Source organism: Callorhinus ursinus, unplaced genomic scaffold (assembly GCF_003265705.2).
Source record: "Callorhinus ursinus isolate GAN/ISIS: 27379988/994484 unplaced genomic scaffold, GSC_fseal_2.0 scaffold4, whole genome shotgun sequence".
NCBI lineage: Eukaryota > Metazoa > Chordata > Mammalia > Carnivora > Otariidae > Callorhinus > Callorhinus ursinus.
The window spans coordinates 159,454,854-159,466,924 of record NW_027397066.1 but is presented as its reverse complement, the minus strand read 5'-3'; the positions used below and the strand labels follow the sequence as shown (position 1 = coordinate 159,466,924).

The following is a 12,071-nucleotide window of genomic DNA, read 5'->3' as shown; positions in this document are numbered from 1 at the left end:
ACACCAGGATTTCATGCTGCTTTGGGGGAACGCTAGTTAACTTAGGATTAAAGGAAAGAAAAGGGTGCCCGCCTCCCAGTGCCAGGCTTCAGGAGGCTAAGTTCATGGGAAGAGGAGCAAGGAGAGCAGGAGAGAGGATGTCGGGAGTCATGGGAAGGTCACCAAGAGTGGCCTGGGCTGGTGCTCTGGGAGAGTGACCTCGGATGCAGAGGCCACTTGGATGCAGTTACATGGAGCAGCGCCGACTCTTTGCTCTCAAGGGTGGCCAGACCCAGCGTGGTAGCGCCATCAGACCAGAGTGACAGGCCCTACGGGCTCCAGGGCACAGCACAGCCTCTCTGGAAACCTGTCCCCAGTCCTGCCTGCAGATACCCAGCTCCGATGGAGAGGAGAACTGGGTACGGAAGTCTTCCTCTCTCCCTCCCCAGGTTACTTCCAACTTGGGAAAGATGATCTTGAAAGAAGAGATGGAAAAGTCATTGCCTATCCGGAGGAAAACCCGCTCTCTGCCCGACCGGACACCCTTTCATACCTGTGAGTGCCACGGCCGGGGCCCCCGAATCACCTGGCCGGACCTCGAGGCCAGAACCAGAGTCTGAGCCTGTCTATCATATGGGGGGACAGGGGACAGAAGATCAAGGTACTCATGCTCTCCTTGGGGCAAGGATACCAGTCATGGAGCAAGACGAGATGATAAAGATACTATCGGCTAAAGCAGAAGGAGCAAATTTCATTTCATTGACCAAACGTTTCTTGAATGTCTAACATATGCTAGACACCGGGGATTATAAAGAGTCAAAAAATATATTCTCCTTCAGTAGCTTCCAGTCCATGGGGAAATTGACATGGAAATTGGGGTCAGTGTGGTGGGGCCATGCTGTGGTGACATGAGAGGCGCACAGTGAGTGCTTCGAGGGGACCGTGACAGGGCCTGGGGCCAGAGGGCTGGGGGGGTGGGCAGTGAGGTCTTGAAGAGGAAGACAAAGTGAGTGGGGAGAAGGGCACTGCAGACACTGGGGACAGCATGGGCCCAGAGGCAAGGGACAGGGAACGTTCTGGCCAGCTTACAGGACCTGCAGGAGCCTGCAGTTCCAGAACCCAGAGCGTGCCTTGGGGTGGCAGGGGTTAGCCAGAGAGACGGGGGTGGCCTGAGCTTTGGGTACTATGCCTCAGTCACTGGAGTCTAGCCTGGACTTCCCTAGCAGCAGCACGGCTGGAGCCAAGGGAGGGAGATGTGAGAACCCAAGCTGAAACTCTGAGGCCTCTAAAAGCCTGGCCTCAGGAGCCACGGAGCATCACTCCTCCCGCCTCCTGTTGGTCAGAGCAGCTCCGGGGCAGCCTAGACTCAAGGGAGGGGAGAGGTGTTCTTCGGAGACACTCCACCGCATTTCCCAATGGGCTGGGTAAGGGCTAAAGCTATACACAGGTCCAGAGAAGGGCAGTGGGTTTAAAAAACATGTAGGAGTTGGAGTCAGCCAAACGGAGGTGATGAGGGAGGGGGCTTGGGGGAAGAACAAAAGGACCGGTTTGGGACATGCTGGGCTTGAAGCGCATGTAGGTGGGAGCCAGGTCTTACTGAGTTGGAAGCTTGCAGGGCGAGGTGTCTTCAGCTTGTCTGTAGTAGTAAGACCTTGAGAGAAAATGGGATCATGCGGAGAAGAGAGGGAAGGGAGGATGTCGAGGCTGTGCCCTGGAGCGCTCCCCCCAGCCCAGGGAGATCCAGGATGGGGAGGCAGGCCTCCGGCCCTCCTCGAAAAGCCTCTTGCTCCACGGGCTGGGGACTTGGGTCCGGGAGCGGGTGCCAGGAGAAGCTGAGGTTGTCTGCTGAGCAGAAGCAGGGCGAGGCTGGGTGAGGTTGGGAAGGTTTGGACTAGCCGCTGCAGGGAAGGGGCACCGGTGCACGGCGGGCCGTCTGTATTGAGGGAATCTAGCAGTGGGGGCTTTATCTCCGTGGCCTGCAGGCAACAGGCTGATCCAGGGTTAGGGTTTTATAAGGCAGGCGCTGAGGGAGGAGAGGCCAGGGGAGCTGCTGACCATGGGGGCGAAGGTCAGGGGTGGCGGGGGCGGGGGTAGATCAAGACCCCGGAGGTCCCCATGACACAGACAAACAGATGTGTTGGGAGTGAGGCTGAGGGGAAACTGCAAACAAGGGTGTGGTGTGGTGGCTGCAAAGTGGGATTCCCGGGCTTCAGATGCAAGGAGCAGCCGTTGTGGACAAGACCCCGGGGGTGGCCATTTGAAGGGGCTGCCTCATGGAGAGTGGAGGTGGAGGCCACTGGGGTGTGGGATTCAAGGAGCCGTAAGGGCCGTATGTACACAGACATCCACAGGGTCACTGAACGTACCCAGGATGATATTTCAGTATGAGTGGGAAGAGTTACAATAGGGCCGTTTTAGAGAACGTGGAACAGTGAAGGCCTGAAGAAAGAGGCAAATGGAGAGGTGCCCCAAAGGTTGGATTCAATCTTCATTTCCACCAGATTTTGCTATTCAGTCAAAATTAGCTTTTTAACTTCCATTTTGGCCTTGCAAAGTAGAATAGCCCAATGTCTACCTCCTCATCATTTTTGGTATCCTTGAACTTGTATGTGACCAGTGAACACATGATTGCATAGGTTACGGTCATAGCTAATCAACCTCAACAATTTCAGAAGTTTTTTTAATGATTTTTTTTTTTTTTTTTTACTTATTAGAGAGAGAGAGAGAGCGTGTGAGCAGGGGGAAGGGCAGAGGGAGAGAGAAAATCCCAAGCAGACTCCATGCTGAGCCTGGAGCCCAACGTGGGGCTCAATCTTAGGACCCTGAGATCATGACCTGAGCAAGAGTCGGACACTTAACCTACTGAGCCACCCAGGTGCCCTCAACAATTTCAGAATTATGAACAGGCATGTCATTCTAATTTCGTAGTGACATTGAAATGGTCATTTTCAAAACATAAATAAGCATTCTAAAAGTAATTTGAAGTGAAAATTTTATGTGTTTTGTAGGTTGAAATTCTATCAGTCATTTGAAATGTAAATGTATACTTATTCTCACAAAAGTGAAATGCTGGGACGCCTGGGTGGCTCAGTCTCTTAAGCATCGGCCTTCAGCTCAGGCCATGATCCCAGGGTCCTGGAATCGAGCCCCGAATTCGGCTCCCCTGCTCAGCAGGGAGTCTACTTGTCCCTCTCCCTCTGCCCCTTCCCCTGCTTGTGCTCTCTCACTCTCAAATAAATTAAAATCTTTTTTTTAAAAGTGAAATGCTTCAATAATGAATGATCTTTATAGAAACATAATTTTCTGCACAGAAGTAAGAAGTATTAAAAAAAAGCATTAAGAAAAACGAGTTCCTCAAAACACATTTTGTTCTCACCAAACTTCCAAACAACAGCTTTTAAAAGGATGTTTTAAGAAGACAATTTTTTATAGTTTTGAATCTCTCAAGACTAAACCTTCAAACAAAAATGTTTATCGGGATGCCTGGCTGGCTTAGTCAGAGGAGCGTGTGACTGTTGATCTTGGGGTCATGAGTTCGAGGCTTTCATTGGGTATAGAGATTACCTACTTAAATAAAGACACTTTAAAGATGTTTATCAAAATGTTTGCCATAGAATGCCAATGATTTCTAGCGTTTGGGCATGAAAGAGTTTTGTGATATGGCCAAACTAAGAATCTTAATTACAAAGTTCTTTTTAGGAAAACCTGTTAACTGAAACCAGTTTTCCTGAGTTACAATCTGCGGTGCAGGAAAGCTAAGTGATATCATGAAATGTGTAAGTTGAAAGTGACATCTGATCTTGCAAATGGGAAGTCTATATATACAGTTTTAAGTAAGCTTTACACGCGCTGTGGGGTTTGAACTCGAGACCCTGAGATCAAGAGTCCCATGCTCTGCTGACTGAGTCAGCCAGGTGCCCCACAAATGTGAAGTATATTGACTGCTGGTACAGTCTAGCAGCCGATGGAGCAGAGAAAATGATCATTTCTGTATTGTAGCATCAAATGTCTAAGATTTGATTACTAATATTGCTAATAATAAAATTGTAATGATTCAATTACTTTGACTAAATTTCAGATACATTTTTCTAGCCCAGAATTTCATTTTATGATGGTGAGCTTCATCCTCTGGTCGTCATTGGCTAACTATCAATTTTAACACTCAAGCATTTCACCCAGATGTGTGTGTGTATTTATTTATTTATTTTTAAATATTTTATTTATTTGAGAGAGAGAGAGCACAAGCAGGGGGAAGGAGCAGAGGGAGAGGGAGAAGCAGGCTCCCCGCAGAGCAGGGAGCCCGATGCGGGGCTCGATCCCAGGACCCTGGGATCATGACCTGAGCCAAAGGCAGATGCTTAACGGACTGATCCACCCAGGCGCCCCCAAATGTGTATTTAGTTAGACAGCTCAGAGCCAGCTGCACAGTGCCACTTGCGGAAGGTAATGGGCAGGAGCCAGAAGCCAGCAGGGGCCCCCCCGGGCCCCCCAGGTCCATGCTTCACTGCCTTGCTTCTGGCAGGGGAGGCCAGGGAGGCAGCCCTCTCAGGAATGATAGACCAAAGGCACTAAGCGGGGCCTCTTGCTCTCTTGCAGCCTTGCATGCAGGCACATCGAAGTCGTCTTCTCTCCCCGCCTATGGCAGGACCACGCTGAGCCGGGTAAGGTCCCAGACCAGAGATCACAGACCATGAGGGAAGTGTGCCTTCGGGCACCTCGGAGGGACTGAGCTACTTGGGCACCCTGGGGGAGCAGTGCCGAGTTCTCCAGCCTCCCTCTGATCCCTTCATGTCCTTTCTAGCTACAGTCCACAGACTTCAGCCCCTCTGGGAGTGAGACTGGAAGCCCAGGTGAGAGGCAGGGCCGCCCAGTGCCAGGCGAGCGGGGAACGGGGCCTCAGCAGGCCCCAGGGCAGCCCGCGTCTGTGATGTGGGCAGGGCTGTGGCTGGAGGTCGGGGAGGCTGAGCTGGCAGGTTTGGAGGCCTGCTGACCTTAGAGCTGCCTCTGGACAATGATTCTTCTCTCCCACAGGCCTGCAGGTGAGTGCCTTCTGGAGGGGAACACGCTGAGCAGCAGAAGACATGGACGGGTGACTGGAGAGTTGGGGGGGTGGAGGGTGTGGGGCCACAGAGCTGCATGGTGAGGACACGAGAAGCCAGGGTAAGGCTGGGGAGGTCTCCCTGCCCCACTCTGGCTCACTGCGGCTTTGGTCTCCCCAGAACGGAGAGGGCCAGAGGGGGAGGATGGACCGGGGGAACTCCCTGCCCTGTGTGCTGGAGCAGAAGGTGAGGGGCAGGGGCAGAGCCAGGGGTGGGGGGCAGGGGACAGAACCATCTGCAGTGGGGGCGGGCCGGCCAGCCGGTGGGGAGAAGCCAGGGAAGTGAATGCACTAGGGGGTCAATGATGGGAGGGGCAGCAGGGAAGTTGGGGAGATGGTTGGCAAAGATGGCATGAGCCCCAGTGGCCCTTGCAGGCTGATAAGGGGCCCAGGGAGTTGAGGGGGTTATGGTGACAGGAGACTCTATGGTGACAGGAGACCCCCGCCCCTCTCCCTCAGATCTATCCCTACGAAATGCTCGTGGTGACCAACAAGGGGAGAACCAAGTTGCCTCCCGGTGTGGATCGGATGAGGCTTGAGGTATGCAGAGGAAATGTGTGGGGGAAACCTGGGGCCTCTTTGAGTGCTCCCTTGGTCACTTGGCCCCGCCCCGAGCCCCTGTCCCTAAGCTGCCTCCGTGTGTCCCCTTTCCAGAGACACCTGTCAGCCGAGGACTTCTCAAGGGTATTCTCCATGTCTCCTGAAGAGTTTAGCAAGCTGGCCCTGTGGAAGCGGAATGAACTCAAGAAAAAGGCTTCTCTCTTCTGACCACCCTTCCCATTCCATGACTGACGCTCTCCCCTGCTGCTTCAGGGCTCTGTAGCTGGGGCCACTAGACCCCACAGCATCATCTCTGCGGGGAGCAGGGTGGGGGGATGGAGGTAGAGTTGGCTCCATCCCCCAGGTGAGGGGGAGCCAAGACCTCTGCAGTGCTGGGGTTGTAAGACATGAACTTGCTTCCCCACAAGGAGCCAGGGGCCCCCTTCCCTCCTCCCTGGTCCTCACCGCACAGGGCAAACCCAGTCTGGAGCCCAGCACACACAGAGATAATGTTTGCACCCTCTCCCCACCCCACCCCCACAGGAAGGTCCCCACAAGAGAGTGACGAGAAAGGAAGGCAGCACTTAGTGGTCAGGCATGTTGGCAGTCTTGACCAATGGGTGGGTAGAACCCTCGGGCCTGCTAGGAAGAGGGCGAGGGTGGGAAGCCGCCAGGCAGGCAGGGAGAGCCGCAGGACTCTGTGTGCACCCAAGCACGCCTCCTCTCCTCACCCAGGACAGCTTCCCCTGCACCTGGGCCTCTGGCTTCCCTGACTCTTAGCAGGAGCAGCTTGAGCTCAGCCTCTAGCAATGAGGTCACCCTATCCTCCAGCTCACCATGTTCTCTCCTTGTGACTCCTAAGCTTCAAAGCCTCTTGCTCCGGCCCTGTGGCTTCCCTAGAAGCCTTGGCTTAGAGTGGAGATGTTGCAGAACCCTGGCCCACCATCAGCCTCCAGGCAAAGTCAGCTAGACTTCTAGCACCCAGGTCCTGGGTAGAACCCAGGCCTTCAGGCTCTCTTGGGACGGGATCAAGAGGCCAGGCTGAGTGTCCTGGCCACCAGGTCCTGCCCATACCCGTGCATCCCCACCATGCTGTCTAAAGAATGTAATTTATTGGGGCACCCCCCAGCTGCTTTCTCTCCTAACTCTCTGCCCTACCTTAATCACACTCCCAGCTTCTCTTCTCTACAGAAACATATGTGTATATAATTATATATATATTTTTGCCTGGGTCTGGGTTTTGTTCCTGCCCAGACCCTGGCATCCCTTTCCACTGTGTGTGTGTGATAATGCTGTGGGAGGGGGACTCCGCTTGGAATTAAAAGGTTGCATTGGGTCCCCAAATCTATTTGTTCTTTCTGAGCCACCAGATCTGGGTAAGAGGGAGAGGTGATGCCAGGCTGAGGGAAGGCTTGGGAGTGAGGGTTCAAATGGGGAGCCCCGAGGGTTGGAAGAGATGGAGACAGCAGACATACTGTCCTTCCCGCAAACCCGGGCCTCAGAAGCAGGGCTGGCCTGGCAGCGTCCCAGCTGCTGCCCTTCTTCAGGGGCCGTGCGAGCACAGAGGTATGGAGGAAGGGCAGAGAGTCATGCTCTGGAGACTGATACGAGAGCCAGCTGGGGGCACAGCCTGCTGCTTGTCCTCTGCTGAGGCCCTGAACGCTCAGCTTGGCAGTCGAGCTCATCAACATCTGACATGACTGCACCTGCCAGGGCCTGATACTCCCAGTCTGATGGGGGGCCAGACACACAGAGAAGGTCAACAGTGCATGAGTAGGCGGTCAGGCGACTACTGAAGAGCAGGCAGGGAAAACCAAGCACTGGAGTACCGACGGGTGAGGTCGAGTGGTCTGCGGGTTCAGTGGAGGCTGAGGGAGGAGCGGGTACCGTGGTCTTTGGTGACTTGGCAAGGCCTCCCAGGGGGGCGCAGACAGGGAACTGCAGCGTGGAGGTGGGTGGAGAGGGTGAAGAGCTGACCAGAAGATCAGAAGCAGGATATTGTGTGTGGGTGCCAGCGAAGGAGGGGCCGGCCTCACCTGGCGGACAGAACCCCGATGTGGGCGCACGATGAGGCGTGCTGTCAGAGGGACCCAGTGAGCTGGAGAGTGAGCCCAAGAACTGGGACCTGATTCAAGTCCGCTCCCCCGAGACGAGACGAGTTTCCACCCCCTTTGGCTGAAACAAAAGCAAAGTGGGTGAGAATCTCAAATGCGAACAATTACTTTAAGTTGTAGGAGTTCTGATACAACTGCAACATTGTTTTCTCCTTTCAAGAGCCTATGAATTCCGTAGCTCAGATCATTTTAATCCTTTCAGGGAAAGAGAAGGTTGCAGAAGAGACCCTTGATCATCTATCTCCTCCGAAGCCTGAAGCTACATGCAAGTAATGAGTGGAGACAGACCTGCAAGTTTCCCGACTGCTAACCCAGGACTTCCCCAGTATAAGCAGCTGCCACTCAAGGGGCAACAGGGAGGGCAGATGAAGAGGTGGAGAGAGAGAGAGAGAGAGAGAGAGAGAGAGAGAGAGAGAGAAACAGTTACCCAATTTTAGGTGTTCAGCCAGTGTTTGGAGGGCTTGCCCTGTTCCAGTACTTGGGATACAGTGGGGACAAGGCCAGCACCCCACGTCCACAGAGCTCCTGGGGTGCTGAGCAGCAAGGGGTGCTGAGGCAGTGTTTGGTCACAGGTCACTGGGAAGTGCTTTTGGTGGGGCAGAGTGCACACTGAGCCCGAAAGGATTTTAAGTTCTTGAGATTTGGAGAGACTTGAAATGGAGCTGGGTCCCTAAGACAAAACCTTAAGAGAATCTCTCAGTGCCTCTTCCCACAACACACACACACACACACACACACACACACACACACACACACACTCGTAGGCAGGCACATGCATGTTAACAGATGCAAAACCTTGGTGATCACTTAGTCCAAGGGTTTCCAAACCTTTTCAGTGGCAAACCTTTTTTAAAAAATTATATTTTATTATTAGTAATTGGAATACTTACAAGTTCAATTTTATAGCTAATTATGATGAAAATGAATGAGAACAAAGAAACTTTGATGACTAAAAAAATTTTAAGTCATTTGGCTGCACCGTATCAGGAAAATCCTGATCCACACAGATAAGTAGCTACAAAATTGTATGGCTTAAAAATGCACATAAATCCATTCACACTCCTCCCATGGAGCTAGTGCAGTGTCAATGTCCCCTCTTCTTGGAGCTGGGCTTAGTGACTTGCACATTTAAAAGTTCACCCAGCAATAGCCTTGGCCCTCATTTAAACTGACAGGAGGAATGGCTTTATTCAAAGGTCTTCTCCCAAATGAGCTAATCTGGCAGACTTTAAATATAGCTGACCCCTGAACAACATAGGGGTTGTTCGAAAACAAAGTCAGAAATCCGTATATAACTTCTGACTGCCCCCAAATTTAACTATTAGCCTGTTCACCAGAAGCCTTACTAACATAAACAGTCGATTAACATGTTTCTTACGTTATATGCGCTATATACTGTGTTCTTACAGTAAAGTAAGCTAGAGAAAATATTTTTTAAAGATTTATTTATTTATTTATTTGAGAGAGGGAGAGCACAAAAGCAGGGGGTGGAGCAGAGGGGAAGGGAAAGCAGACTCCCCGCTGAGCAGGGAGCCTGATGCAGGACTTGATCCCAGGACCCCAGGATCATGACCCGAGCTGAAGGCAAGACTTTTAACCGACTGAGCCACCCAGGTGCCCCGAGAAAAGAAAATATGAAGAAAATCATAAGAGAAAGGGGCACCTGGCTGGCTCAGTTGGAAGAGCATGTGACACTTGATCCCGGAGTTGGGAGTTTGAGCCCCAAGTTGGGTGGTTTACTAAATAATAATAATATTAAACTTTGAAAATTTTTTTAAAAAAGAAAGAAAATCATAAGGGAGAGAAAATACAGTTAGAGTACTGTACTGTATTTATCTAAAAACCGCATGTATCAGCGGACCTAAGCAGTCCAAACCCATGTTGTTCAAGGGTCACCTGTACATCGGTGGGCTCTAACGCTTTTGGCATATAACACATATAAATGTGTCCACTGACTGTTATTAAAACTTTTAAGATAAAAATTTAAAAGTGAAGCCAAATGAAAGGTTATGGATTCCTGATGCACTCCCACTATCACCTAGAGTTCTTTGGGGAAAGCGGATTTAATCCATGCAGCTGCTTCCCTGAGGAAGCAGGTCCAGAAAAGCACAGCGCAAGACTGGACTCAGGTCTCCAGCTCTCCCAGTCACCTCTCCCGACACAAAACAGGCTCCTTACGTTCTGGCCTAAAAGCCTCCTCCCGTTTCCCATAGGGCTCCTCACAGGGGCCCATTTGCAGATGGGTTATTTATTCTTTTTTTATTTTTTAAATTTTATTATGTTATGTTAATCACCATACATTACATCATTGGTTTTTAATGTGTTCCATGATTCATTGTTTGCCTATAACACCCAGTGCTCTATGCAGAACGTGCCCTCTTTAATACCCATCACCAGGCTAACCCATCCCCTCCCCTCTAGAACCCTGTTTGTTTCTCAGTGTCCATAGTCTCTCATGGTTCATCTCCCCCTCTGATTTCCCCCCTTCATTTTTCCCTTCCTGCTATCTTCTTCTTTTTTTTTTTTTAACATATAATGTATTATTTGTTTCAGAGGTACAGGTCTGTGATTCAATAGTCTTACACAATTCACAGCACTCACCATAGTACTCACCCTCCCCAATGTCTATCACCCAGCCACCCCATCCCTCCCACCCCCCACCACTCCAGCAACCCTGAGTTTGTTTCCTGAGATTAAGAATTCCTCATATCAGTGAGGTCATATGATACATGTCTTTGTCTGATTGACTTACTTCGCTCAGCATAATACCCTCCAGTTCCATCCATGTCGTTGCAAATGGCACAGATGGGCTATTTAAAAACGTTTATTTTGGGGGCGCCTGGGTGGCTCAGTCCTTAAGTGTCTGCCTTCGGCTCAGGTCATGATCCCGGGGTCCTGGGATCGAGCCCCACATCAGGCTCCCTGCTCTGCGGGAAGCCTGCTTCTCCCTCTCCCACTCCCCCTGCTTGTGTTCCTTCTCTCACTGTCTCTCTCTGTCAAATAAATAATCTTAAAAAAAAGGGGGGGAGACCCTCCTTTAAAAATAAATAAATAAATAAACAAACAAACAAACAAACATTTATTTTTCCCAAGCAGCTGTCAGAGAACTGAGATCCAAATGCCAGCCATGTCTGGGCTGGGCAGAATGCTGCCCCCACCCCTGGTGACTTAGGCCAGACTCCAGGCTCCACTCAGGGTACACAGCCACCTCTGGAGCTGTCTGCCTCTCCTGGGCCTCAGCCTGACCAGTGAATGGGCCCCAAAGGGCAGGCCTAGTGCAATGAAACGCCAAGACCCCACAGCTCTAAATCCTACAGCTTTGTGGTAGAGGCTACCCTCCTCTCTAGTGCCGCCCTTAATCCCTGACCCTCTCATCATATGTCAGTGGTCAGCAGAAATACATTTTGCACAGATACCAGCCCTCTCCTCAGGAAGATCTTTTCATTCCCGAGGGTTGGGAGTGTAGTAGTGGAGGCGGGAGGGGAAACTGGCTTTAAACTGGTGGGGCTGTCGCTCTGGACATTCCAGGAAATGTCCTGGACATTCCTGCTCTCCTTAAGGGTTCTGCCTATGTAATTCTTGGGCCCAACTTTCCAGGGCAGGAGGCCTCTTGACACAGGAGACCCACCTTCTGTTTCTTTCCTTGGCGCCTGTTAAGACAGCCCAGCCAGTTGTTACTTCCTCTGCAGGACATCTGGACCAGTGCTGTATCCTCGTAAAAGAACAAGTGACAAGTGAAATTAATTTTCATCATATACTTCATTTAACCCAATATATCTAATATGTTACAATTTCAACAGGTCATCAACATACACCATGAGTGAGCTATTTTACATTTTCTTTTTGTAGTAAGTCTTCAGAACCCGGGGTATACTTTACCCTCCGCACCTCTCAATTTGGACTAGCACGTTTGTTTCAGTGCTCCACAGCCACGTGCCGACAGGGGCTACTGTGTTGGACAGGGGGTGGGGGTAGGGGCGTCTAGAGACTTACAGGACCCACAAACCTTCCCATTCCTCATGGAAGAAACTCCCGGTCCCACTCGTCCTTCTCGCTGCCACCTGGCTTCCCCCACGGGGCCGCGTGAACCTGCTTCTCCGCGGCGCCCCTCCGCTGCGGCGCCAGGCTCCAGGGCCACCCCCTTCCCCCCCCCCCCACCCCACCGCCCCGCTCTCCCGGGCCGGGCCACGTCGGCGCCCGGCCTCCTTCCGCGGGCCTGGCCGGGCCGGGGCTGGGGGCGGTGGGCGGCCGGTGCGCCCAGCGGGCCGAGGCGGGGCGGACCAGGCGGGGCCCCGCCCCCTCGCCGCGCCTCCGGGGCCGCCCTCCGCCCGAGAGCTTCG

The 12,071-nt window shown here is 52.1% G+C and overlaps 1 protein-coding gene and 1 long non-coding RNA gene across 6 annotated transcripts in view; one reads left to right on the top strand and one right to left on the bottom strand.

The window, feature by feature from the left end:
• Positions 1-6,961, top strand: part of DMTN (dematin actin binding protein) — a 28,630-nt gene extending 21,669 nt beyond the window's left edge. For 4 of the 5 annotated variants that reach the window (XM_073892641.1, XM_073892638.1, XM_073892639.1 and 1 more), the window contains exons 10-12: positions 429-534; positions 4,576-4,640; positions 4,781-5,170. In XM_073892641.1, coding sequence (XP_073748742.1) covers positions 429-534; positions 4,576-4,640; positions 4,781-4,969 — 360 coding nt within the window. In that variant the 3' untranslated portion in view covers positions 4,970-5,170. Of the gene's footprint in view, positions 1-428; positions 535-4,575; positions 4,641-4,780; positions 5,171-5,198; positions 5,265-5,536; positions 5,618-5,731 lie in introns of those variants that run through there. The other variant, XM_025873884.2, reaches the window with a different exon arrangement.
• On the bottom strand, positions 6,202-11,446 carry LOC112825741 (uncharacterized). The gene is made up of 2 exons (XR_003208794.2): positions 11,360-11,446; positions 6,202-7,792 (listed from the first exon to the last, which is right to left on the bottom strand). It is a non-coding gene; the product is annotated as an uncharacterized lncRNA (long non-coding RNA).
• Positions 11,447-12,071: the final 625 nt, after the last annotated feature.